Here is a 27,627-nt window from a genome sequence, read left to right on the forward strand (position 1 = left end):
ATATAGTTTAATACACTGCAATTTAGAAAGTGAATAGTTTCAAATAAATAAACAGCAAATTGTGGATACAAATATTAACACAGCCAAGAACTAGCCTAGTTGTCATTACAGTTTCCTGATTCGTGAACGCGTGGCCTAAAATGCTGTACCCTAAAATCACAGTTACGACCACGAGTGAATGCAGTATGTGATCCTCTGCACGTACCACATTCTGTGACAACTATCCGCCAGATGGCGAAGCTCCTACTGGGTTAGGATAAAAGCCGACTGAAGGTTTACGCACAAGTAAACGGTATCAGGCACCGAGAGAGAACGAACAGGAATCTTACCGTAATACGTTAGGGCCACCGGTTATCATTCACAATCAATCTGTCGCCAGGATTATTTGACGCATTTGGTAATTATTGCTCAATTTATTTGAACATGTGCCGGGTAAAATGTTGGCTGCGGTGGTCAGATTGTTAAGTTTCTATCATTTACTTAACCAAAGTAAGCTGCTGCCGGTCTCTTCCATGTGTCTGGTCATTTATGTACCCTTAACGTAGTGTATTTAAATGTTCTATTATTCTGTGCTTTGACTGAATTCACTGAAACTTCTGCTTTAGCATAAGCAGGTTTCATTCAGGTTCATTCACGCTCGCGCTGGGTTAAATTCCAATGCATGAATGGTCCATCCATCACTGTTGCTCAGATTTGTTCGTATAGCGTTATATATAGGCTTATATATATATATAAAAAAAAACGATGTATACTAACATTTGTAGAAGACAGGTACATATTGATATAGAGTACAGTTCATGCTCAGGTTTGTATGATAAAAATAAGTAACTTTAACGAAAGCTTCTTAAATGGTGGAAAACACTTGGTTATTAGTAGGCTTGTGATGAAATGGTCGTTCCACAATGGGCTACTCTGACTAGACAGCACTTTTAAAACCGTGTGATGAAAATCACAGGTAGACTTTGCCATCAGGTTAGTACGACTGTCCAAAATGAGAATGGGCTTGTGTTTTAAGTGCTCAACGATTTTGTCATCTGCTTAAAAACTTACCCTGGTTTCAGAATTGATGCCACTTTAGTTTTCAGAATTCCGGTGGCTGCAGGTAGACGTTCACTGAACTCGTGAAAAGTTCTCTTACCGGGGAAGGGGCGAGTACGTGGCAGTCCATCCTCTCCGCCTGTAACTTTCACTCAGCCTAATCCCACAATTTAAGGAGCCCGAAGGCTAGACTGTATCCCGCTATCCTAAACACCGGTTGGCTTTATAATTTACAGCTTGATTGTTTACTTCATGTTTTTTGGGGTGAATTTGACCTGTTATTAGCCTTCTTGTTGCAGTCACACAGGAGCTGTCTGTCTGTAAACATCATCCCACTTGATGGTTGATTTACTGACCACTGTCAGAGATGCCAATCCCTCTGATTTAGTCCTTTGATTCAACACTTGATATTATTTTACGATGCATTTTAATCTGTCTTTCTTTTTTCCTATGCTTATGCACATTGTTTTTAGGCAAACCATTGCCATTGAAAAAGATGAGCGAACACATGAAATCACTGCTTCAGCATGGTTGAATGAGAAGTCAGAATGTCAGAATTTAAGTTACCATTACGTAAAGACCATACATTTAGGGTTTTGTACTTCACCACCTGCTCACTTAAGCAGCCATGACCCTTTAAACATGACTGGCTTCTTTTGGCTACTTTTAAAGACAAACCTTTTAACACTCACCCCAAAGAAGACAGATAATTACAGGACTAGACAGAGGACCTATCCTACTAGTTTGACTTCCTGCTCTGGCAACAACAGGTTGCCAGAGCAGGAAAAACAAGACTGCAAAAACAAGAGCAGAAAGGCTAACACACAGTGACCGACCTCAAATCATGTGTGAATGATTGCACCCGATTGATGTGTTTCCCAGGTAACAGATTGTTGTGGTGGGGGCTTAACTCTTCAGAAGCTGCTGGTTCAAGTTATAGCAGTAACCCTTTAGGCTACTGCCAGGGAAAGGACTGGGCCTTGCAGCCATATTTCGAGTCCAAACAATTACTGATTATGTCTAGAATGTGAACACCACAATCATGCATGCAAATATTATTGCTTATCTGTTTTGCATGCAAATTAACTTGGGCTCAACTTGGGCTCAGGTTCAATTAACTTAGGTTTTTTACATGGTAAAGAGTGACTGTTGCCATCCTACTAGTTCACAGTGGTGACATGATTCAAGATGTGAACACATGAGCAACGAGGATCACAGTGCATCTTTCTGTTTTGGCGACACATTCTCCCTCCTCCCATCAACCTGAATAAAATACTTGAGTGTTATTCGTAAATAAATATAACACCCTGTTAGCTTGCAGCAGAGGGCTTGTCTATACCTGTTCTCTGACTCAGTAGATAGGTCAGAGGTATAGATTGGACTATCTGAGCCTGGAGGCACGCTAGCTGCAGTGTGTAGATCCTGTCAAGTGTGACCTGTTCTTTGGCAGTGAATTTGGATGATAATTTTCCTGCTTGGCACTGGTTCAATGTCCCTCCTTTTTCATACCTTTGCAAACATATCTTTGAGACAACATTCAAAACTGAATTCCTTTGCCTGTTGATTGCTGGTCTTCTCTCTTTAACTTGGTTTTCCACAGACGTTAATTGTGCCTGTATTTTTTCAGTTATAATTTATCAACACATTATTATTATTAGTTATTCTGAACCCCCTGCCAGGCAAAATTCATACTCAGAGTTTGAGTTGCACAGGCTGTTGTAGCTTTATATCAGGGAAGCTGGATATCTTGTGAATAGTTGTTTGCAGAGTTCAGACTGCAGTATTTACTCAGCGCACATAACTTGGACACTGCCTTGCAGAGACCCAGCCTGCTATTAGACAGAGATAGCTACCGCTCCTGGCTTGGATGCCAGATTCATCAGCTTGTGCACTGACACAGACAGCAGCACTGGAGAGAGATTAGGAGCTCTCAGCAACCACAGTAGGGGTATGTCACTGTTATTGTAGTTTCTGTGGGGGGGATGGTGCTGCAGACAGCTACTGGAGATGCCCAGCCATGGATTCCAGTTGAGCAGATGTGTTTTCAAGCCATCAGCCTAAAAAGGTGGTGTCCATGGAGCGGAGGTCATTTCTATGTGTGAATGAGGGCTCTTTCCACTTCCTGCTCCCCCTCCCCCTCTATCCTCCTATCTTCCTACCCTAGAGGCAATTAGGGCAGTCATGTTTGTTCAAACAAGACCCTTGTTGCTTCTCTGTGACACACACAAACTCTGCAGGGTGAATGGAGGCGCTTTGTGTGCGGATAATGGGACACTCCCCAGGCGGGGGGAAGTGTATTTGGTAGGGGCAGTGAAGCAGCCACCGTGTGCATGCCAGCCCTCCAGTTACTGTGCCAAACCAGGCATTCAATGGCCACAGCACCACCAAGGGGTTATATTTGGCTCTGTGTGGTGGGCATGAGGCTTGGACTCAAGGACTTTGAGGATATCCTTCAGATTACTCCATCTTACTCTGATGTCTCCTTCCCCGTGTATTCTTAGCAACAGCTTTTTAAGAGATAAAGTATAGACAGGAAACGTAGGGGAGAGACTCAACTCATTGACCTCAATATTGTCCAGAAGTAGCCATGGCAACAACGCCAAACCAGAGAGTCTTATTTGAGTTGAGGGTTGAGGAGGTCTGAATCTGTGGTCCCACCATGCCCTGTTCTTAGAGCAGCCAGGACTCTGGAGTCAGACCCTGAATGACCTCCACCTGGATCACCACCTCTCTTTCAATCTCATCAGAAAGTCTCTGACCACAAGAGAATACAATGCTCTTCAGGTTCTTCATGGTAGGCGTGCCTGTGTTTTCTGTGTTAGTTTGTCCAGGATGGAGCTGGGATGTCCCTGGTGTGTTCTGGTTCTGAGTAGCCTCTTCCAGACTCTCTCAGCCCACAGTGACTTCTTCACGTCCATTGGTAAGAAGCCCCTCCTTCCGGTTATCTGTCTGTTCTTATCCTGGGACATTTTATTGTCTTTCATTCTTTAGCCTTATATCTGAATGCTTGGTCTTTTATTTAGTCAGATAAGATCATCTTAGTGTAGATTCCTGCTTTAATCCTTCCTATCTTGTTTCTGGAAATGATAGAAAAATAAATATTTATCTTTCTGCAGGCCACATGACTGATCTCTTGTACACTGAAAAGGACCTGGTCACCTCATTGAAGGACTACATCAGAGCAGAGGAGAAAAAGCTGGAGCAGGTCAAACAGTGAGTATCTTCTGTCTGAAACTTCTCCATGTTTTGTCTCATTTCCCTCTTTATTTGTAACTCATTTTACTCACTCTCACTTCTCTCAATCTCTCTCTCCCTCCCTTTCCTCCCATATATCTCCACCCTCTCTCTCCCCACCTAGTTGGGCAGAGAAGCTGGACTCTCTGACCACCACGGCCACCCTGGACCCCGAGGGCTTCCTGGGGCACCCGGTCAACGCCTTCAAGCTGATGAAGAGACTGAACACTGAGTGGGGCGACCTGGAGAACCTGGTGCTCCAGGACACATCGGACGGTAACACGGCTCTGCATCGTACAAAACATGGCTGCTTTAGAATGAATCCTATTAAAATAGTATTTATTTAGCTGATGGTTTTGGTTTGGTTTTGGATTCAAAGGGACGTTCATAGTGGCAATGTAAATGTATATAAAAATATTTTAGGTGGTAAATGAAATCTATTTTTCTCGCACTTGTTTTGCCTTATCACTCATTCTCTGCCCTCCTTTTCTACCTCCTTCTCTCTTCCTCCAGGGTTCATCTCTAACCTGACCCTCCAGAGACAACACTTCCCCACAGACGAGGACCAGACCGGGGCTGCCAAAGCCCTGCTCAGACTGCAGGACACCTACAGGCTGGACGCCAACACCATCTCCACTGGAGACCTGCCTGGTGAGTGAGGGGTAAGGGGAGGGCTTTATAAACAATCACACAGGCATGTGACTAAGCTCAACTCAGAGAATCTCTCTCATATCTCTCTCTGTTATTCTGCTTCTCTGCCCCCTCCTTCTTTGTCTTCCTCCCTCTCTCGTCCTCCCTCTCTTGTCCTCCCTCTCTTGTCCTCCCACTCTTGTCCTCCCACTCTCGTCCTCCCACTCTCGTCCTCCCTCTCTCACTCCCTCTGTCCCTCTCTCATCCTCCCTCCCTCTCTTATCCTCCCCCTCTCTCTCCCTCTCTCATCCTCCCTCCCTCTCTCTCCCTCTCTCATCCTCCCTCCCTCTCCCTCTCCTCCCCCAGGCGTGACCTATAAGAGCCCCATGACAGTGGAGGACTGCTATGAGTTGGGGAAGATAGCCTACACAGAGGTGGACTACTACCACACTGAGTTATGGATGGTTCAGGCCCTCAAACAGCTGGACCAGGGCGAGGAGTCTTCCATAGACAATGTCCTGGTGCTGGACTATCTCAGCTACTCTGTCTACCAGCAGGGGGAGCTAGAGAGAGCTCTGGAGTTCACCAAGAGACTGCTTTCTCTTGGTGAGAACCTGTAGCTTTATTCCAGTTGTGCTTACAATTCACATAAAATGCTCTCAAAGCACAATTTTCTTGTTATTGATTTCCAACTTTGTTGGAGGTGCTTTCTGCAAGGTTTTGAGCGTTGCAGTATTTTTTTTTCCTCTTCAATTTAACTCATCCTAAATTCAGGTTGTGTTTACTGAAGCTGTTCTGAGCTTGAGGCTTCTGCAGCAAACCAAACAAGTCACTAAACATGTCACACCAGTGTTTCCCATACTATTATATTAGGGGGCGCCCCGCCCCCCCAACGGCACCCCCCGCCCCAGCTGGAAGGTCAAGTTAATGTTTTTTTTTAATTTAGCGCCAGATCACAAAATAAGTCATTTAAGGTCACTTTTCCATATAAAACAGGTCTATAGCTTACTCTTTTATTAGACAAACTAAGTGGCCTTTTGTTATTTATCTTACTCACACAACGGCATGTCATTTCTGTCTCTACATGGTCATCCCCCCCCCCCCCCCCCCAAAGCTGTAAACCTAGGGTAAGCACCGCACACATTTAAACTTGATGTGTGTAGATTGTTGACTCCAGTATGGCTTGTTTACACCAGACCCAGAGCACCAGAGGGCCAACGGCAACTTGAAGTACTTTGAGTTCCAGCTGGAGAAGCAGAGGAAGGAATCCGCTGACGAGCCCCCGAAACAGGGAAGGAACGAGACTGAAGGAGCCCTCAGGAAGAAGCGCTTCAGAGAGCCTCTCCCTGAGAGGAAGATGTATGAGAAGCTGTGTCGAGGGGAGGGCATCAGAATGGTAGAAGACACACACACATGTACACGCACGCACGCAAACAAATACACAACCACGCATGCATGTTCACACAAACATGCATGCACACACACACTCTCCATTCCCTTTCTCTCATAACATTATGTAAATTATAGTATCTGATATTATATTATCTAACTTGATACAGTACATATTTCTTAGTCTAATCTTCTGCATTAGCTCATGTTTTCCAACTCTGCCTCTCCCATCTCTCTTCAGACACCCCGTAGGCAAAGCCGCCTGTTCTGCCGTTACTACGACAACCACCGTAACCCCTGGTACCTTCTCGGCCCGGTGAAGCAGGAGGACGAGTGGGACCGCCCCTACATCGTCCGTTACCATGACATCATCTCCCACAGCGAGATCGAGAAGGTCAAGGAGCTTGCCAAGCCCAGGGTGAGTACTTCACCCGTGTGTGTGTGTGTGTGTGTGTGGTTGCTCGTTTATATTGTACTGAAGCCATGTTTATTTTCACACATACAGAAGGTTTTAAAGCTATATCTGTCCTCACTGGAGTGTTTTCTATGATATGACCCTCCTTACAGTCTAGTTCAGTGTATTTAGTAATGTGTGATTCAGGGTATAAATCAATAGAGGCTTGTTTCTCTCAGGGTGAACTTGTTTCGTAGTGGGTGTATGGGTGGGGGCGGGGCATCTGGGTGGGTTCACCCGGGGTGTAAAACCTGTGCCTGGCTCAACAGCTACGCAGGGCCACCATCTCCAACCCCATCACTGGTGTGCTGGAGACGGCCCCCTACCGCATCAGCAAGAGGTAAGGAAGGCCTGGCCGGGGGTCAGAGGGATGAGGCTCACTCCCTCTCTCCCTCTTCTCACCCCAGCTGCAACCCTTCTCCCTGCAGCCAGCCCCTTGACCTCCGTCACCAGCCAGCCACCCTTCCTCTGACACAGCCTTCCAACTCCTGAGCAGAAACAGAACTCTCCTGTGCTCCCTGGTAGAGCCAGGTTCTAAATCAAACCACAGTAAGACCTTCTCCGACTCTCCTGAGATGATAGAGGAGAGAGGAGGACTTATCTGTGCTTGAGAAAAGAGCGCTGATTCTGGTTTGGACTAGGTTTCTCTCAGGAGTTGCTGCCCTGCGATCGATGTTTAACCAGAGGGACAGAGAAGGAGAAACAGTAGGGGTGTTTCACTTTTTCTGAAGAGGAACGGTAGCTTGTAGTAGTGGCTAGTTGTTGATAACATAGTAGCTGCTTTTAGCCGGGCTAGGATGTGACAGAGGCAGTCTGGTTCACCAGTTTAGAAATCAGTCATAGTTTGTTTTTGATTGCGGAGTATTATATGACTAATGGGTTTTGTGTAAATTTATAGCATTAAATGGAAACTATAATTAGTTTTGGACTGGAGAATGGAAAGACTGCCTCTGACACACAGCCCAGTAGAAGACAATAATCAAAACTAGCAACTTCTGACTGTCTGCCTCTCTCTCCTTTTTTTTCTCTTCCGCTTTCACTTCTTATCCCCCCATCCCCTCCTCTTCTTGATGTTTGTTTCACTGTCTACTGTACTCTCTCTCTCTCTCTCTCGCTTCCGGGGAGCTAGCTAAGGCGCGCCACTGTGCATGACCCCAAAACTGGGAAGCTCACCACAGCCATGTACAGAGTCTCCAAGAGGTAAGGGGTTCAAGGGTGACAAGGTCAAAAGTCACAGAGGACACTTCCCCCCCCCCCCGACTTCCATCTGTTCTCCCCGCTACACAAGGCCCTGTTAATGTTGTAGGATCAACAACACCATTCTCTCGTTCAGAAGAAACGTGGTGTTGTGGCCTTTCACTCTCTCCTACCTATCCTGCGAGGTGTCTTTTGAGAAGAGTTTTGCACTCCGGCTGAGCAAACACCAACTCATTCTCCACATCAGCTGGTCACTCAATTGTGTACACACACACACACACATACACACACACACACACACACACACATAGCTGCACTCAGGCTGAGATACGCACACACACTCACACACAGACACTGAATCACACATGTGCACATGAAGACAAACGCACAAGGAGTGCCCCTTTGTGGACAATTTCTAGTTCCACATAATGCTGTTGCCAAGTGTTAGGTCACGTACATACAGTATACCGCATGTTTAAAATAGATCCATCTACCCTCCACACCACATCCTATGTCATCTTGGTTTTACTTTCTCTGCTTGTTAAGAGAGGGTACGTGTGTGTGTGTGTGTGTGTGTGTGTGTGTGTGTGTGTGTGTGTGTGTGTGTGTGTGTGTGTGTGTGTGTGTGTGTGTTACTTCATCCACGGGATGGAAAAGATGGATGTTCAGTACAGAATGGGAGGTTTTGTAAGTGTGAATGCGTGTTGCTTTGTGGTGAGGGAGGGTTGGCTCTGCTGAGTTTGAACTCCGTTTGAACTGATGTTTAAACAGGGTCGCAGTAGCATGAGTCACTGAGGGGAAGGAGAAGATGCTGAAACAGAACTTTACTGGCTTCTTTGGCACTTCATCAAGGCCAGTTGTTATATTTTATCGTCAATACTTACCAACAGAAACTTGTAATAAATCTCCTCATTCTAGTTTGATGAAAAACAAAGGCTGATTGGCTGGGTGATGTCTTGAAGTCAAGAATGTAGCCAATAAAAAGGATAGTACTATGTAGAGAGCAGATGTCTGGATCGATCTAATCCTGACTTTCATAAACACAACTCCAGCCCTCTTGGCCCAGACAGCACTGTGGCTCTCCAGCCAGGACAACTGCTTATTGAATCTCCATTTAGACCAAAACTAATGTTATTTCATGTGGTTTGACAATTTCATTTGGTTTGACCTCTTTCCAACTAAGAAAAAATTGCCATAGTGTAATATCATTGATTTCACAAAACCAAGAATTAAGATGTCTTCATAGTACACATAAAAGGGACTATTGCTGGAGTTTACTGCATATAATTGCCCCTGTTTGAGTGGGCAAAATCATGAAACTATTTTCACCTAGAGGGCCTCTGGCCTTCCTCGACCAATCCCCTGTGACCTCCATGAGTTTCACGGGCACCCATTGGATGACATGGACCTGCAGTTACTATAAAGAGAACATTTAGGGGTATACACAAAAATAAATATTTATTTAGTTACATCAATACAGTCAAACTTCAGACACACTGTTGAATCCTCTGAGCTGATTGGAGATTCTGTTGGATGTCCTTCTCAAGTTCCTCCTCTTCCTCCCTCCTTTTAACTGCTTATTACTCCTCATTTCCTTTACACCTTCACTTTCCAGGAATTCATCGCATGGATAAGGTCTAAAGTGCACTGTCTCAGTAGTGGCTGGCTGGCTGCATGATTTTCCACCCTCTCCCCTCCCACATTTAATAAACAGACTTTACTGCCCTCTGGTGGCCATGCATACACATTGTTCTGACCTGTTTACCTCCCTCCACTGTTTCCCTCATGGCTCCCTCCCTTGCCTTAGTGCTTGGCTGACTGGGTATGAACACCCAGTGGTGGACAAGATCAACCAGAGGATTGAAGACCTCACAGGTCTGGAGATGGACACTGCTGAGGAGCTGCAGGTGTGTATGCTTGTGGACGTGTGTGTTTATGCAGAGTGGGTCGGTGAGACTTAAGTATTAACTTAAAATGTTTTAGGAACTCTTATCATTTCAATTCACTGTTTCCACCAGGTTGCAAATTACGGTGTGGCAGGGCAGTACGAGCCTCACTTTGACTTTGGGAGGGTGAGTGTCTCTGTTAGGCGTGTTGAGGAGAAAATCTGAGCTAATTGAGGCTGCTGTCAGTACTGGGACATGGTGATAATCTGTTGTGTATCTGTCTGTAGAAAGATGAGCCTGATGCATTCAAAGAGCTGGGCACAGGCAACCGCATAGCAACCTGGCTCTTCTATGTAAGTGCTGTCAGAGTGAGATTCATTCTGGAAAGTGTGGAGGTGGTGAGTGACTTTATTCTGCATTGCAGATGACTGATGTTGCTGCTGGAGGTGCTACAGTATTTCCTGATGTAGGGGCTGCTGTTTGGCCCAAAAAGGTAATCATAGAATATTTGAAGCTTAGGTACTTATGCCCTTTGGCGGAAAACATTTGTACTTTTACATTTAGGCTATTTATCACTCATAGGGAATCACTCATCCAAACAATGTCACATTTGACACTGCATGTTCTTGGGTCCAGACCAATACACCTGCACATGTGCTACTTCACAAAGTAACCAGTTCTCGAGATAATCGAGCCACAGACGCACACACACAGATTCCTGCCAGTGTGTCTGTCTGTGCTTTGAGAGCTCATGCTTGTGTGTGTGTGTGTGTGTGTGTGTGTTGCAGGGTACAGCGGTGTTCTGGTACAACCTGTTCCCCAGTGGGGAGGGAGACTACAGCACAAGACATGCTGCCTGTCCTGTACTAGTGGGCAACAAGTGGGGTGAGTCTCTCTCAGTTACTGAATCACTTGATTCATTTAATGTCTAATAGGTTCCACGGTATAATTGAATGCACTTTGTAATGCAAACAATTATTTTCCCCTCTGAATCCCAGTATCGAACAAATGGATCCATGAAAGAGGACAGGAGTTCAGACGTCCCTGTGGTCTGGTAGAGACCGAATGATGAAGGGGGACGTCCCCCCCCCCTTTTCTCAATTTTGTTACACTCCTCGTATCCACCAATCATTCTTGATAATCGCCACACACACCAGGTGCCAAGGGCCCGCTGCTGCAGATGACAGCCCTTAAGGACCCCTCTCCTCTTTCCTTTTCTTCATCCACACACACACACGCACACGCACACGCTGCCTCCCTGTGTTGTGTGACCAGGGTTGATGTGAGTTTTGTCAGCCTCTCAGTTGGTACCAGAATTGGTGTTCACCTGAATGATGCATGTATGTGCCTTAGAGAATCTAAGAATTGCACAGCTCACATGGCAATGTGGAGTGCAGGTTGTTTGGGTAAGGTGAAAGAGTCCGTCTGTGCAACTGTATCCTCTATGTAACTGTACTCACGGAATGGGATTTTCCGAATCTCCCGTGTGTTCCTGTGATTAGGTCATTGTTCTCATTGGCTGCACTGCAGTTAACGCTGTGACATTCTGATCAAGCACACACGTACAGCCACACACACAAACCACGCACACACAGAAAAAGAATATTGCAAAAGAGGTATTAAAAATAGACTTTCAAGGTAGACCAAAGAACATACTGCCAAATGACTTTTGTGGTTTTGAATGCTGTTGACCAAAAATCCATAGGTTTGACCCTACATTCTTACCACATCATCTAGAAGCTGGCAAGGAGAACATTGAATTTACAGTACCAGTCAAAAGTTTGGACTTTAAATGTGTCCAAACTTTTGACTGGTACTGTATATCTCACAACTTTGTTTGCCTACTTTTGCGATTTATTTTTGGAAGTGTGAATGTAATGTTTTCTAAAATAAAGTATATTTCATTGATAAGAATCGGATTGAAGTTGCATTCATTATCATCGTGTCCACAATTAATCCTTGAATTTGCTTAAGGAGCTGTGCTTGCTTGCTTGCGTGTATTGTAAAGTTGTGTGAACAGTTGGTTCCTTGGGGGTGCCAGACTGTCACGTGACTCTTCAGTACTAATTGCTATCAGCACTTGTCCCTCTGAGGCAAGAGTACAGTCGGCTCTCGGATCGAGAGAGAAAGAGGTGGGAGACACAAATCGTTGAAGTATCCAGCCAAGGTCAAGACTTTAATCCTCATTGTCAGTCAGTGAACATCAGGATACTGAAGTATAATAGTCTTTTAGTTTGGGGAACAGCACAGAGGCGCAACAATGATGACCCAAGTGGAAACGACGGTGCAATATGATAACGGATACAACGAGGAGGACTATATGCCGCAGGAGGACGAGTGGGATCGGGACCTGCTGTTGGACCCTGCGTGGGAAAAACAACAAAGAAAGGTGAGTCTAGAATGTCCTGTGCCTGCTGCTGGCAAACTTAAGTTCATTTTTTACGCGCAGGAATATCGGTTGAGCCGGCGCAATTCATACAAGGTGACATTGTAGGTACACCTTGTTTATTTATGTAGTCTACCTAATGAATTAATTGAATTAACCGTTATTTTCGTTGAGTTCTATATCACAAACTTAATTTGTAGTTCCTGGTATTCTGTGCCGCCGGAGCAGGGCTCTGTCTTGGCTCCGGTTGAGGGGGATATTGACGGACGGATGCGGTGGGTACCAGCTAACAATAGCTCACTGAAGCAGCTCTCGAGACTGTTGCCATTCCACTGATAGGCGTGGAATGCAAACTGTCAACAGATGCTGCTAACACATGATGACGTCCTTGGGATTAGAATGGATGCTATATCTAATTTTAACCTCACGACCGAAAGGCATTATAGTGGGTTAATCCCGTGCCCTTGGTGTGGAATTCTTTTGTTTATAGAAACCACACAAAATACACTGCATACAATGGCTGTATATAGTTATACTGATCCACTACAGGATAGAATTATCAAGACTCTTGAATGTCATTAAAGTCCATTAAATTGAGGTATTTCCCAAGTATATTTGATGTGGGTAATACCACTTTTAAAGTCACTCAAATTGATGTAGACGGAGAGATCACATACTGTAAATGTGTACCCATGCAGGCAGCACATGTAATTACCACACGATGTCACGTGGGATTTGTTTCCCCTTGAGGCCCTCTCGGTTGCCTTTCTGGCGACTTAAGGAAATCCCTATAATAGCTTTACCTAATCATTGCACGTATAGCTTCAATCCTCTTACCCATTCAGAGCCACGGAGGAATACACCTGTAATCATGTAGTACCTGGCGGCTCCACCCACAGAGCTGACATCAACTGCTTCTTCAGTGGAACACTCCTAGTATGTCGGCTCTGACAAGCACCGGACGTATGGACCACGTGTACCGTTGACTGACACAATGTGACTTGGTGAAAGTCAAAACGTGACTTTGTGAAAGTCTCCGTGGACAATGTTGATATCTGGTGATTTTCGAATCGCCCTGCACCTCATCCAGGCTTCTCCACAGACTCAGAAGAACACATTCCTCTGACTCGGTGAAAGTCTCCCTGAATGCTTTCGATATCGGCGCTGTGATTTTCAACTCACCATGCACCTTATACAGGCTTCTCCACAGACCCAGAAGAACCAGCCTCTTAAACGACTGGCCCGGGTGGTCCTGTCTGGACTGACACATGGGTATATTTAGCTGTGATCGTCAGGGGGTGTTGGAGCCAAGAGAGGGTGGCGCAGGGGGGGGGTTAGAGAGGTCGGCCGGGTCGGGTCTGGAGGGCCCACCACGTTTTTTAACAAGAGGACAGAAGTTCAATGTCATTACGCCATCCGCTTTCTTCTGTGGTGTGAAATGTGGCCTTTGTTTCCGAAGCCTGTGATATTTCCATCTTAGTCTGGTCCCACTGGGCACACCATGGCATCAGCCTCCCAGCCTCCTGAGAAGACAGGAAGACATTAAGGTCCTTACATGTCTCAGGATCAACTGTGTGGCCCTTTCTAAAGATATATACATATATTTCTTTTGGGCTTTTCACAGCTTTTGTTTCTTGACTGGACAGTTGGGAGACAGGAAAGCAGGGAGAGAGAGGGCCGGAAGATGGGCAGGAAATGGCCTCAGTCGGATTCGAAGCTAGGCCCCTAACGGTTCCTTCTATCTTTGCACTGTCATCAATGTGACTGAAGCACACAAGCCTGTATACAGTATAGCACCAAACCCAAAACTAGTGGTGATACTGTACGAATGTTTACAGGGAAGATGGAGACAGACTGACTGATTCCATTCAGCTTTTTTGGAACAACTCACTTTCAGCTTGGTCTGGTTGTAATGGGATAATACCAGAGATGTTCTGAATGTGACATATAAAACGACTCGAATGCAGTAAATTTACAAGAAGCATCAAGAGAAGAATGTGTACTGTACATGTGACATTTTTGGTCATCTTGATATTGACTTGAATTTTTTTTCAAGCGCTGTCTGTTATCGTGATGACCACCAGAGCAGTCTAAATTTAACCTCTTATATCTTCTGGAATGTGCTCTGGGGTCTGCTTGGAGCTTTCATCTGCACTGTGCTGATCGCTTTCAGGCTCTGTAAGCTATTGCGTGACTTAAATATAAACCTATCAGGAAAGAGTGATCCTGTCTAAATTCAAACAAAGGGATACAGTACTAAGGATGAACTCGTATTACAGTATAACACATTCAAAGTTCCAGTAATGATGGCCAGGCCTGTATGCTGTGAAGGTTGACAGACTGGCATGTACAGTAGGCAATTAAGTGTCCAATTTTGAGAAGAAGTTAAGATTGAGGTGGAGAGCGAGGGGTTAATTGACCCCCAGCAAATGGGTTAATCTGGATATGTGACACTTGTCATAGTGGCCAGAGTCAATACAATTTACGGTTTAAGCGACGACCTGCTAAGCTGTCTCCCTACAGTTTATTTACAGCTGGGATGTAAGGATGTGTGTCTCCTAGTCTATGGTGGCACACTAAAAATTTTTTTTTTCACATTTAGTCATTTAGCAGACGCTCTTTTCCAGAGCGACTTACAGTAAGTACAGGGACATTCCCCCGAGGCAAGTAGGGTGAAGTGCCTTGCCCAAGGACACAACGTCATTTGGCACAGCCGGGAATCGATCCAGCAACCTTCTGATTGCTAGCCCGATTCCCTAACCACTCAGCCACCTGACACATGCTTCTGAAGTGTGTGTTTTAATGTTTTAGAGTTGGGTAGAAAACCAGGAAAACTATTGTCTGTTTGTCCCTCCCCCTATTCCATCCTGCCCAGATTCACAGCCTCTTCTTATCCCAGGGCATGACATGTACATGTTCTTTATGAGTTTATTGTAGCCCTTTCTCACCTAGACCTTCACAGCATGGTGCAACTCCCACCTGAGGAAAGCAGGAACACAGATTGAGAACATCGAGGAAGACTTTAGAAATGGCCTTAAACTCATGCTGCTCTTGGAAGTTATTTCAGGTAATTTACATCTTTGCAATATAGTCTGTCTCACGATTACTAGCCTATACTTTGATTACCCCAGATGGGTGATGTCATCAGCAGGTTTTCAAAGGAGCAGCAGCACTTACCCGAAGAAGTCAATTGCTCGATCCTGTTTTATGTCTTGACTTCTCTTTCTGCAGGGGAGAGGTTACCCAAGCCTGACAGAGGGAAGATGCGTTTTCACAAGATAGCCAATGTCAACAAAGCCTTGGACTTCATCACAAGCAAAGGAGTCAAACTTGTCTCCATCGGAGCTGAGGGTGAGAGAAACGTTTTATACTGTTCAGAAAATTGCTGTGATAACCAAAGCTTCAATAAGAACTAAACCAATATCCTCCTCTCATGAATGTAGTCAGAAGTATTAGTAATCAGAAGTATTAGTAGTATCTTACGGAAGAGCTAGTGGAATGTAACAGCATTTAGCTCTATGTCTTCTGTAGAGATTACGGACGGGAACATTAAAATGACTCTGGGAATGATCTGGACCATCATCCTCCGTTTCGCCATCCAGGATATCTCTGTGGAAGGTACCTGACCTGTGATAGGATACCAGCCCGCTACAGGCCTTCCCTCCATTTTCACATGACCTTCATTACACTAATAATAGTCATCAAATAGTACTTGATATATCAGAGAATCTGCTTCCCAGAAACCTCGGCTAAAGAAGGTCTTCTTCTGTGGTGCCAGAGAAAGACCGCCCCCTACAGGAACGTCAATGTCCAGAACTTCCATATCAGGTGAGAACTTTTGAAATCGTTTTATTTCCCACCCTGTACTCGTTGAGTAAACCACTTATAGACTTGTGACAACAAAACGTCGCGCAAACGTTTCAATGCGAATGACCTTGATGCAGTGAATGCTGGGAGAGGGTTGTATTGAGTCCTGTGTAGTCCTTTTGAACCCTGACCTCTGACTCTCTCTGCTCATTGGCTGGTGAAGCTGGAAGGATGGCCTGGCCTTCTGTGCTCTGATTCACAGACACAGACCCGACCTCATCGACTACGCTAAGCTCAACAAGGTGTCCAGCACAACCCCAAACCGTACTAACAGGGATCATTCACTCCCAACAATTAAGCCTGTTGAAACAGTAAAACGAAACTACACCGTTATTCCAAAAGCGTTTTTAACGGAAACGTTAAATACGTATGGAATCGGTTTGCGGTGACTACTGACACACTGTCAAGTTGAATGAGATTTGATTGTCCTTGGTGTGTGTTTTCATTCACCCCTTGTCCCTTACTGATGTTTTGTGTTCACCTCTTCACTTCATTATCTGCTGTCTTTCCCTTCCTGTTGTTGTTGATGTTGTGATCCAAGCTGGAAGAATGGGTTAGCCTTCTGTGCACTGATCCATAAGCACAGGCCTGAGCTGATCAACTACCACAGCCTGAAGGTATTTCAGGAGCAGCACCGAGTTTGGACCGTTATTCTCTGTGGTAGTTGACTAGTACGTTTTTGTAGAGATCTCAACTCAGTGTGTAGTAGGTAAATGTTTTCAGACGTAGTGGGATTCTGTGTGAGATGTGTGAAAGACTGGATAGCATCAGTGTAGTAAATTAGAAATACTAGATTGTATTTGTGTAAACTTAACTGGTAGTTAGGAGGGAAACAGCCCTCTACGTCGAACCCAGTCGAACTCTACGAGATGGCAGCAACTCAGTGTTGTCCCTGAATAGCTGTGGAAATGTGAGCCTGTCAGGACAGCCATGGCTTTACCTCAGCTGTGACGGACAGACACACACCATGGCATGGATGCTCTTTATAGAACCATCAGATCAATCCTGCTTGGGAATATAGGGACAATGTCGTATTTGTGAATCTGTCCCAAGTTAAAGGGCTATTACGCCGAATAAGGATAACAAAGGATAGCTGAGTGGTAGACAGACAGATGGACATATCATGACTGACTGACAGGCACACACACACACACACCCACACCTCCACCCACTGAGCCCAGACAGGCCTTGTCAGCTGTTGGGTCTGGCTCCAGGTGAGTGGGCCCAGTAAGCCTTAAGCCTTAACCGTAAGCCTGATGAAACGGCCCAGGGTGTGGGGGGGTGGAACAGCGCCCAGGCCCTCTGGTATCTCTGCAGCTGCTTCTGCCCTGTAGCAGCCTCCCCCTGCACCCCACCACCCCACCCGACCCCACCTCACCGCCCCCCCACATTTGGTGAAAGGAGAACAGTGAATCAGACAGAAAGGAACAACACCAGCAGCATTACCCCCCCCATCCCTCACCCCTACCAGTAAACACTCCAACTCACCCTGCCCCTCTAACTAAACCGGGTTACTGTCCCTTCAGTTAATCCTGTTAATCACTGTGTATAAGAGGAATAAACTCTCATGGTTTACACATGTCACAATTCTCAGCCTGTTGTTCATGGCTCAGTCTATTCAGATTCACCAACTGACTTTGAGGGGGGTGTCATATGTACTCCCCGTCCCCTGGATCTGTGACGAGCTTTGTCTCCATTCTCAGGACGATCCCATGGGTAACCTGAACCTGGCTTTCGACATTGCAGAGAAACACCTGGACATTCCCAAAATGCTGGACGCCGAAGGTAATGTTTGCACAGGACACCACGGCCGCTCAAATCACACGCATACAGCTTTTCTCCGCCGTTGAATGTCATCAAAACGGCTGTTCAGGAGGGGTCAGCGGACAGTTCCATTCCAGTGAAGGTGGAATTTAGATGAATGAAATGAGTCGATCGTGAGTGACTACAGTATGGATGCTAAGCTCACTACATGGTCTCCCCTCCACACAGACATAATGGGCACAACCACGCCTGACGACAGGACTGTCTTGACTTATGTGTCAAGTTACTATCACACCTTTGCAGGTGTTCAGAAGGTGAGGGTGCCGTAGCCCTACTCCATGCCTGCCCTCCAAAATGTGCCTCGCTCTGAAACCTCCTGTCCGTTTTAGTCCCAGGGGTAGATTCCTCCCTTACCGATACCCCACCACCACCACCAAGTTTAGTATAGCCCTTTCAGTGAAGATTCTTAGACGTGCTAGATCCTAAAGTGACCTAGGTGTGTTAGATCTTTCTGTATTTCTACTCCATGCTCTCTCCCAGTATTGTGCTCCCTCTTCTCCAGTGGTACATTTTCCTGCCATCCAAACTTCCTGTTATCCTCCTCCCTCTCCCTCCTGTAGACATCATCAACACCCCTAAACCCGATGAGAGAGCTATCATGACCTATGTTTCCTGCTTCTACCATGCTTTTGCTGGAGCCGAGCAGGTACACAGCTTGCACCAGCAATCTGGTGCACTTGTGTCTTTTTTTTAAGTGAATCATATATTTTAAAAGGCTTAAAATAAAGTGCTTTTGTTTATGCGTGATGAAAATAATATGACTCTACCTCTATCCTTTACCCTCACCTCTCTTTTTTTCTCTTCTTCTATTTTCTCTCCCTTTCTCCGCAGGCAGAGACGGCTGCTAACAGGATCTGTAAGGTGCTGGGTGTCAACCAGGAGAATGAGAAAATGATGGAGGAGTATGAGAGACTGGCCAGTGAGGTACTGAATAATAGTGAATACTACCATTTAAACATATAGTTCTCACCATGCAATTTGATTGGTCTGTTTTGGCATTCCAGGAGTGGTGTTATTTTACAATATTCGAAAGACAGACATTGATTTACATTTAGTCATTTAGCAGACACTCTTATCCAGAGCAACTTACAGTAAGTACAGGGATATTCCCCCGAGGCAAGTAGGCTGAAGTGCATTGTCCAAGCACACAACATTTTGCACAGCAGGGAATCGAACCAGCAACCTTCTGATTACTAGCCTGATTCCCTAACCGCTCAGCCACCTGACAACCTACATAGTCTAATTTTGGAAATAAAAACAACCAAAGCAACAAAAAAAAACACCTCTTCAGCTCACTTCCAAACCCTCAGCCAGTGGCTCAGTCAGTCTGTCCATCCAGCATTTCAATCCGGTCCTGTCCTGCAGCTCCTGGAGTGGATCCGTCGGACCACACCCTGGCTGGAGAACCGGACCTCGGAGAAGACCATGGTGGAGATGCAGCGGAAGCTGGAGGACTTCCGGGACTACCGCCGCATGCACAAGCCCCCCAAGGTGCAGGAGAAGTGTCAGCTGGAGATCAACTTCAACACCCTGCAGACCAAGCTGCGCATCAGCAACAGGCCCGCCTTCATGCCCTCCGAAGGCAAGATGGTGTCTGTAAGTGTTAGACTCATCACTCAGGACAGAACACACCAAAAAGACAAGACATATCTGTTTATATATTTCTGTCGGTTCATATGTTTGTTGCCATGACGTGGTGTTTTCAAGTGTAATTCAATAAATGACTTTGATCAGAATCTGGTTTATTGCCAAATAAGTTTACATAAACAACACAGTCTGTTACAGTCTGTTAGTGTGCAGAGTGAGATGTGTGGATGTTGGCTGTGTGTTTGCAGGACATTGCCAGTGCGTGGCAGGGTCTGGAAGGGGCAGAGAAAGGCTATGAGGAGTGGCTTCTCACTGAGATCCGCAGGCTGCAGAGACTCGACCACCTGGCGGAGAAGTTTCGCCAGAAAGCCACCACCCATGAGACCTGGGCCAGTGGTCAGTCTGAGCTCTGTCTGACTTTGTCTGTGTCTGTCTGTCTGTCTGTCTGTCTGTCTGTCTGTCTGTCTGTCTGAGCTTCCTGCTATGTTTAAACAAGTCTGGGATGTAAGAATATAATTGATGAGATCCCCCAAATCCTCTTGACAATGGGGATTAACCAGTATGCAAAGGTTGGATTATCTGTCGTACAGCATTTAGTAGACTCTCTCTATTACAAGTCTCACGCTTTATCCCCATCACGATATCTGTGCGTGTCTCTGTGTGTGTCTGTGTGTGTGTCTGTGTGCGTGTCTGTGTGTGTGTCTGTGTGCGTGTCTGTGTGTGTCTGTGTGCGTGTCTGTGTGCGTGTCTGTGTGTGTCTGTGTGCGTGTCTGTGTGTGTGTCTGTGTGCGTGTCTGTGTGTGTGTCTGTGTGCGTGTCTGTGCGTGTCTGTGTGTGTCTGTGTGTGTGTCTGTGTGCGTGTCTGTGTGCTTACACCCCAGGAAAGGACCTGATACTGTCTCAGAAGGACTTTGAGACAGCCACTTTCACAGAGGTGCGAGCGTTGCTACGAAAACACGAGGCCTTTGAGAGTGACCTGGCGGCCCACCAGGATAGGGTAGAACAGATTGCTGCCATCGCCCAGGAACTCAAGTACGATGGCCCCTTTTAAAAACAATACTTTGAATTTGAAATCATCACAAGGATTGTTCTGAATATTTGTCAAAAGTATTCTACCTTTGGGCACCATCTACCTCCTCGTAAGGGGTTAACATTAGTGTTTGCCAAACCATAAGTCAGATGCATTAGGGGTTTCCCTCAGAAACTGACACATTAAATGTCAAATGTCAATAGATTGTCCTATAAGCAATTTCAAGACTTGGGTCTTAAAACCCTCCGTTCTGATAAGTATTTCTGAAGATAACTGCTCTTAAAGTTGGATATGTCAGCAGTTACTGGATATAATCCTCTCTATTAATGTCTGCGTGCAGTGAGCTAGACTATCACGATGTGGCTGCAGTCAACCAGCGCTGCCAGAGCATCTGTGACCTGTGGGACCAGCTGGGGACCCTGACCCAGAAGAGGAGAGAAGTCCTGGAGGTGAGGCCCGACTCACTCCTGTTGTGACACCTGTTGTACTGATAACGTTCAGGGGAGGGATATTGCATTTGAACACTTTCGGACAGAGCCTTTCAGCTGGATCAGTTGTCAGCGATGGAAAACGATAATGTTTTAATGCGTTGCTTCATCTCCCATGCATCAAGTCAGCATTGGAGAAGAGATTGAGCCTATTATCTAGCCCTATCCCTGTTTAACCATCTGCTCAGGACAGCAAGGGCCTGTTGATAGCTGCTTCTGGTACTGGAGATTGTTGATGAATTATTGATGCATTGCTTTTGACACAGCTATTGATTACGCACAACATCCTACAGGAGGCCATCTTGTTTCTTGCTGTGATCAGACTGTTTATGAACCTGGCCTGGTTAGATGGGATTAATGCTGGATCAGCGAGATCCAGTTCTAAATATTTAAAACTGCTGGTGCACCGTTCTTTTCAATTTTGCCAAGTAAATTTGTAAAAATCATTCAGATCCAAACTGAGCATTTTATTTATTAGTTTATTTGTCAGGGACAATGCAGCGCACATTATTACATACATAATTATCACAGTCAAAGCCATAACAATATGTGTAGATGTGTTGCATAAAAGGTTTCTAGCCAATAGGCTAATTTGCAACCCCAGTCCCTGTTAATTACAGTTCCAAGCACTTATGACTAAATACACAACTGAAACAGGAAACAAAAAATTGGGTTTCTAATATGAATTCGGACCTTGGAGAAGGGAATCAGCTAGGGAGGTATTGTAGAGCTACAGTGTAGATGATATGGCTGGTTTTGTCCAGCATCAGTCTGGATGGAAGCCCACTGACCACTTCCTCTGAGCCTCTCCAGACCCAAATGTGTGAGGGCCCCTGAGCAGGGCCTGGGATTAAGGTGACTGACAAGGGCTGATGTCAGGCCCCACCCTTGCCTGAGGAGGGAGGGGGGGGGGGGCTAATCCATAAAGACAGCCATGCCAAACTACATCAGGTCATGTCAATGTGATGCATCCTGGGATTAGTAGTGCAAACAGGGCGACGAGCATGCTGGTTGATGGTGGTTGAACAGGGTGCTTGTTCCCCTGTTCTGGTTTCCAGAGGACGGAGAAACTGTTGGAGACGATTGATCAGCTGTTCCTGGAGTTTGCCAAGAGGTCTGCTCCCTTCAACAACTGGATGGAAGGAGCTATGGAAGACCTGCAGGACATGTTCATTGTGCACACTATTGAGGAGGTCCAGGTACATGTACACTCCTGCACACGCACAGTGTTAGGATAATCAAATTTAAGGATGTATTTTTGTTCTCCTTGAATAATTCTTCATTGAATTAATTAATAGATTGTAGAAATCAGTATTTACTTAAAAAAATGCTTAGATTTGAGGGGGGGGGGGGGGGGGGGGGGGTTACAGTGAAGTAACATCATCAAAACAGTAACACACAACAATCCCTGTGTTGATTCTGTTCCTTATCTGCATTTCTGTCCCTCTCTCTCCTCTCCTCCCGTTCACTCTCGTTCCAACCTGTTCCTGCAGAGTCTGATCGCAGCTCATGAGCAGTTCAAGGCCACTCTCCCCGAAGCGGAGGGAGAGAGACAGGCTATCGTTGGGATTCACAATGAGGTGCAGAAGATCTCCCAGAGTTACGGCATCAAGGCTGACATCCACAACCCCTACAGCACCATCACCACTGAGGAGCTTCTTATCAAGTGGGATAAGGTACAGCTGCATCTCCCTGGCACAAACACCTCCGTCTCTGGAGGAGGGGATCCCTCTCTGAATTGCTCCTCCCAAGGTTTCTTCAATTTTTTTTCCCGTTGGGAGTTTTTCCTTGTCTTCCTTGAGGGTTTAGGTTGGTTGAGGGGCAGTTCTATGGGCGCATGTGAAGCCCTCTGTGACATGCTTGCGTGTAAAAAGGGCTATGCAAATACATTTGATTTGACCTCACACACACACACACACACAGACCCTCAAACACCCATGCAAAAGAAAGCATCTTTCTCATTTTGTGTTTACATTTAGCAGACGCTTTTACCCAGAGCGACTTACAGTAAGTACAGGGACATTTCCCCCGAGGCAAGTAGGGACACAAGGACACAACGTAATTTGGCACAGCAGGGAATCGAACCAGCAACCTTCTGATTACTAGCCCGATTCCCTAACCGCTCAGCCATCTGACTCTGTGTTTGTTGCTTGTGATGGTTTGAGCAGGTGAAGAAGCTGGTTCCTCAGAGAGATGGATCCCTCCAGGAGGAACTGGCACGGCAGCATTCTGACGAAAGGCTCAGAAGGCAGTTTGCTGCCCAAGCAAACCTGATTGGACCATGGATCCAGACAAGGATGGAGGTCAGCTAGGGCAGGCAGATAGCCTTGTCCTTCTCACACACACACAACTCCTTTTTTTAACACATCTTGGGTTGGTTTACAGCCTCTAAATCATTTACAAACATTCATGGCAGTGATTATCTGCTGAAACAAACCTTGAATCGTATTTCGGTAAAAGGCAATCAGGAAGTTCACCTTCAGAACGGTGTGTTTCTGACAGGAGATTGGCCGTTGCGCTCTGGAGATAGGCGGGACTCTGGAGGACCAGATGACTCAGCTGAAGCAGTGCGAGCACATCATCGTCGCCTACAAACCCAACATCGATAAGCTAGAGGGAGACCACCAGCTCATTCAGGAGTCTCTGGTGTTTGACAACAAGCACACCAACTACACCATGGAGGTAAAACCTCGCACGGAGAAAACAAGGAACGAATACAATTAGAATCATTACTACTAAAACTAGTTCCAAAACAAAAGGGAAAACGTTTACCTGTGAAATGAATATAATTTTTACAAGTTGTTCATTGGTCCTCTCTGTGTGAGTGTAACTGCCCTTTGTTCGCAGCACATTCGTGTGGGCTGGGAGCTGCTCCTCACCACCATCGCTCGCACCATCAATGAGATTGAGAGCCAGATCCTGACCCGTGACGCCAAGGGCATCAGCCAGCAGCAGATGCACGAGTTCCGCTCGTCCTTCAACCACTTTGACCGGGTACAGTGCTCCGCCCTTGCAGCCCCATCGGCCCGTTTCTAAAGGAAACTTGCAGCTTCGCAAACACCCTAACCCCCCCCCCCCCCCCGCTACAGTCAACTGTACCCAAACCGTACAAACGAACCAGTGGCTGACAAGTAGTTTTGAGTTTAATACATTTAAAACTTGAAACCTTTAACTGAACCTTTGGTTAGTTGAATGATGCCATATCACTAACTAAAACTAACTTTCTAATTTCCCATCCAGAAGCTGCATAAGGAAAGAGGGGTAAAACCTACCATCACGTGGCTATAAACTGCTATAGTAGCTCACTAGCACACTGGGGTGCTTTAGTATGTAGTGGTAGACTTCCATGCTAGAAAACGGCAAGATGTTAATTCGATCCTCGGTACACATGTCAGTGTTTCTAACCCGGCTCTTTAACACACGGACTCAGGAGAACATGGGCAAGCTTCGTCGTGAAGAGTTCAAGGCTTGCCTCATCAGCCTGGGCAGTGTGTGCAATGACAAGCAGGTACTCACACAGAGTCCTTTATCCTCTCCTGGCCTACTCACCTACTCCTCTTCTGACCTAATCACCCCACCTTTCCTTAGCAAAGTAGCCTTTTTTTGTGTTAACCCTTGTTAGAAAGACCAAGTTGGTCTTTGCTGAAGCACTTGCTTTATAAAAACGAATCCTAAAGTGAATCTCCTTTCTCTCTCCACATCTTTTGTCGCCGCTATCCAACTGTGTTTGTATGTGTTCGATGTTTGAGGTTGGGTCTGTGCTCCTCTCCTCTTCTCCCCTGCTTTCCCACCCATCTCCTGCTCCTGGACCCTGCTTCTCTCCTCCTCCTCCACCCACCCTCCTGACCCCTGACTGGACCCAACCTGTAGAAGAAGCACGGTGCGATGGATACTGATGACTTTAGGGCCTGTCTGATCTCCATGGGTTACGACCTGGTAGGGTTTCACTGTGATCACTGAGAGATGTTTCACACCAATGAATACACTGTCTGCTTTCAACTTATTCTTTTATCGCCAAAACACTTTATCATGTAACTACATAGCAGCAGCTAAAGTTGAGGCATTGTTGGTGTACCATACTATTTAGGAAAAAAGGCATTAGAGAACTACACTGTGTGTTACACTTTGAGAAGAGGTGTCTACTATCTCACAAGTGGTGAGGTTGAAAGACACGGCTGATACGATGTACTGGCTCGGCCTCTAATCCTCCCTCTGTGTCTCTGTGTCAGGGTGAGGTGGAGTTTGCCAGGATCATGATGATGGTGGATCCCAGTGCCACAGGGATGGTTTCTTTCCAGTCCTTCATTGACTTCATGACCCGAGAAACTGCTGACACCGACACGGCAGAACAAGTGGTGGCTTCTTTTAGGATCTTGGCCGCCGATAAGGTGTGTGTGTGTGTGTGTGTGTAGAAGATGTTCCTGAGAAAATAATCTGAAATTGTGAGAGCACGATAACGTCCATCTGGGTTTAGTAACTAATTTATTGTTCTTAATTAAGGTTTTTACAAAAATATATATAATGTTCTAACTTCAAAAAACCTTGCTAAAAGTGCTGTGTTTGTGCCATACTGCCCCCTGGTGTTTGTCTCCCAGCCTTTCATCCTGGTGGAGGAGCTACGGAGGGAACTGCCCCCAGACCAGGCAGAGTATTGCATCATGAGGATGCCTCCTTACCCTGGCCAGGGAGGTCCACCAGGGGCACTAGACTACACTGCCTTCTCTACCGCACTCTACGGAGAGAGTGACCTCTAACACTGCAAACCCCTTTAAATGTACACTGACACGACAGGCTAAACGTCAGTTGGTTCTTCTTACAGTGGGTGTGTTTTAGTTCACTGATAGCGTCCAATGTTTATCACATCTCTTGTTTGATCAGTGCCTTTGTCCAGGAACACAGCTATGAGTTTAATTCTGATTCCTGAGATTCTTTCTCTGGTATTTTCAGTATAAGAGGATTGTTTAACGCTATTGAAAAATTAGTTATTTATAATTCAAATTCTAGTGTGGTGATGACATAAATGTAGAGACTTGGTGCCTATGCAAATGCTTCTCACACATATCATTATTGATCTGCTATCATAATAAGCCATGTTACCCGTGTGATTGATTTGAATTTACACATGCAAGTCATAACAGACGGAACACTATCTTTTTGAAACAGAATTAGTTACTTTGTACTAATTAAATGAATTGAAACATACAACCTTGCCTCTTTGACAATGTCGCTAATTGCCTTTGATCCTACAAAATTCCAACAAACTTTGTATCAAACCTTAGATAGGGTTTAGGCTGCATAGCTTGCATGCTATCAGGCAACAAATGTTTTTCATTTGTTTCCTGGGGTGGACGAGAATGCAAACACAGTATTCAGTCTAAAGCAGCCCTTGTTGGTACTAGGGTGGGGGATTATACCTTTAATCTGTACAAAACCAATGACCAAGTGAACCAATCATCCAATAAACCCTCTTTGTGCTTAAATCAATTCACTTGTCTCTGTTCTGTATTGAATCTGATGCTTATGTTAAACCTAGTTCATGTTTGAGATTAGTTAGGATGAACAAAGCAAAAATAAATTTCCCACAATTTATTGTTATTTAAAAAGCTGGGGTGATAAATATATAAATAAATACAGGTTATGAATAGTTTATAATCCTGGACCACGATGGCCGCTGTCCCGCATGTTTTCCCTGCTCCAGCACACCTGATTCAAATGAATGGTCATTACCCGGCTTCCACAGAGCTTGATAACGACCCATTCATTTGAAACAGGTGTGCTGGAGCAGGGAAACATCTCAAACATGCAGGACAGCGGCCCCCTTCGATTGGAGAACCCTGGTTTAAATTGCACTTTAATAACTGCTGACAATTGTCAATATTGAATTCTTAATAAGTTGCGGTTGCAGAATTATTTTTGAATCATTGATAAACTCTTTTCATAATTTACTGTAGGAAACTGGTTCAACAAAGTATATAATTAAATAAAGCTGCAAGCAGCGATGTGGGTTCCTCTGCAAAATGGCTAAATATTATACAAATGTACATTGTAGAAAGTCAAGAGTTGAACAACAAGAGAGCAAAACTACTTAATGTTTGGCTAACAACAATAGGCTGAATGGGGATTTGAACTTGTGAGCATAAAGTTACAAGTAAGTTTTTCTATCCTCTCTGCTACACACAAACTATTAACCCTCACGCTCTCCTCATCGTCTATGCAGCTGGCCAGGAGGGGTCAGCAGGTCTCCAGGAGGCTCCACGACTGGGCAGCAACAACGCTGCGCGTGCAGCAATTCACGTGAGGGATGCATTCACTGCATATTTCAATGCAGAAAGTGCAGTGCCCTGGCAGCAATCAGTTGTGTAGCCCATGTCATCAAGAAACAAAGGCTCTTTTAAGAGCCACCCACATTAATCAGCAAAAGGCAAACAGTTCCAGAATGTTCTTTTCGTAAAATATGAGCTTAAATCTTTCTGTGGTCATGTTTAATTCTTATCATTATTAATTTTCACTACCAACCATTCTCTTCATTCGAAATGATCTGTGACCCCACCGTAACTGCTTCCCAAAGGAATTAAATCATCAAACGATGGTTTGTGGTAGTTATATCATCCCTTCAC

General features: G+C 45.4%; 2 protein-coding genes across 4 annotated transcripts; both read left to right on the forward strand.

Moving 5' to 3' along the window:
* Window positions 1-249: 249 nt before the first annotated feature.
* On the forward strand, window positions 250-11,742 carry p4ha1b (prolyl 4-hydroxylase, alpha polypeptide I b). Of its 2 annotated transcripts, none has more exons than XM_047028665.1 (15): window positions 250-397; window positions 3,861-3,958; window positions 4,155-4,251; window positions 4,397-4,548; window positions 4,786-4,923; window positions 5,269-5,508; window positions 6,099-6,298; window positions 6,533-6,709; window positions 7,875-7,945; window positions 9,750-9,849; window positions 9,961-10,014; window positions 10,116-10,181; window positions 10,253-10,321; window positions 10,617-10,713; window positions 10,827-11,742. In XM_047028665.1, exons 2-15 carry the CDS (start codon window positions 3,871-3,873, stop codon window positions 10,895-10,897), a joined length of 1,620 nt encoding a protein of 539 aa, XP_046884621.1. In that variant the 5' UTR covers window positions 250-397; window positions 3,861-3,870; the 3' UTR covers window positions 10,898-11,742. The 2 variants fall into 2 exon arrangements, with proteins under 2 accessions (XP_046884621.1, XP_046884620.1); XM_047028664.1 differs by lacking the exon at window positions 7,875-7,945 and adding an exon at window positions 7,015-7,085 and having other exon boundaries at window positions 252-397.
* Window positions 11,743-11,899: 157 nt separating this feature from the next.
* Window positions 11,900-26,487, forward strand: actn2b (actinin, alpha 2b). 2 transcript variants are annotated; one of them, XM_047028661.1, is made up of 22 exons: window positions 11,900-12,217; window positions 15,167-15,281; window positions 15,446-15,565; window positions 15,746-15,832; window positions 15,955-16,042; window positions 16,245-16,323; window positions 17,785-17,866; window positions 18,466-18,551; window positions 18,737-18,829; window positions 19,271-19,501; window positions 19,741-19,888; window positions 20,374-20,524; window positions 20,863-20,971; window positions 22,069-22,209; window positions 22,504-22,686; window positions 23,179-23,313; window positions 23,513-23,692; window positions 23,858-24,004; window positions 24,441-24,518; window positions 24,881-24,946; window positions 25,240-25,398; window positions 25,606-26,487. In XM_047028661.1, the coding sequence occupies exons 1-22, from the start codon at window positions 12,089-12,091 to the stop codon at window positions 25,762-25,764; spliced, it is 2,766 nt and encodes a 921-aa protein (XP_046884617.1). In that variant the 5' UTR covers window positions 11,900-12,088; the 3' UTR covers window positions 25,765-26,487. The 2 variants fall into 2 exon arrangements, with proteins under 2 accessions (XP_046884617.1, XP_046884616.1); XM_047028660.1 differs by lacking the exon at window positions 24,441-24,518 and having other exon boundaries at window positions 11,901-12,217.
* The last annotated feature ends 1,140 nt before the right edge of the window (window positions 26,488-27,627 follow it).

This window comes from Hypomesus transpacificus, chromosome 11 (genome assembly GCF_021917145.1).
Source record: "Hypomesus transpacificus isolate Combined female chromosome 11, fHypTra1, whole genome shotgun sequence".
Lineage (NCBI taxonomy): Eukaryota > Metazoa > Chordata > Actinopteri > Osmeriformes > Osmeridae > Hypomesus > Hypomesus transpacificus.

What these genes read in the sequence shown, in the direction of transcription:
- p4ha1b (XM_047028665.1), top strand. Translation starts at nt 3,871, where the DNA reads ATGGAGCTGGGATGTCCCTGGTGTGTTCTGGTTCTGAGTAGCCTCTTC. An exon ending in TGACTTCTTCACGTCCATTG is followed by an intron (nt 3,959 to 4,154) that starts GTAAGAAGCCCC and finishes ATCTTTCTGCAG; the next exon opens with GCCACATGACTGATCTCTTG. An exon ending in AAGCTGGAGCAGGTCAAACA is followed by an intron (nt 4,252 to 4,396) that starts GTGAGTATCTTC and finishes CTCCCCACCTAG; the next exon opens with TTGGGCAGAGAAGCTGGACT.
- actn2b (XM_047028661.1), top strand. Translation starts at nt 12,089, where the DNA reads ATGATGACCCAAGTGGAAACGACGGTGCAATATGATAACGGATACAAC. An exon ending in ACTACGCTAAGCTCAACAAG is followed by an intron (nt 16,324 to 17,784) that starts GTGTCCAGCACA and finishes CTCCATTCTCAG; the next exon opens with GACGATCCCATGGGTAACCT. An exon ending in ACACCAACTACACCATGGAG is followed by an intron (nt 23,693 to 23,857) that starts GTAAAACCTCGC and finishes CTTTGTTCGCAG; the next exon opens with CACATTCGTGTGGGCTGGGA.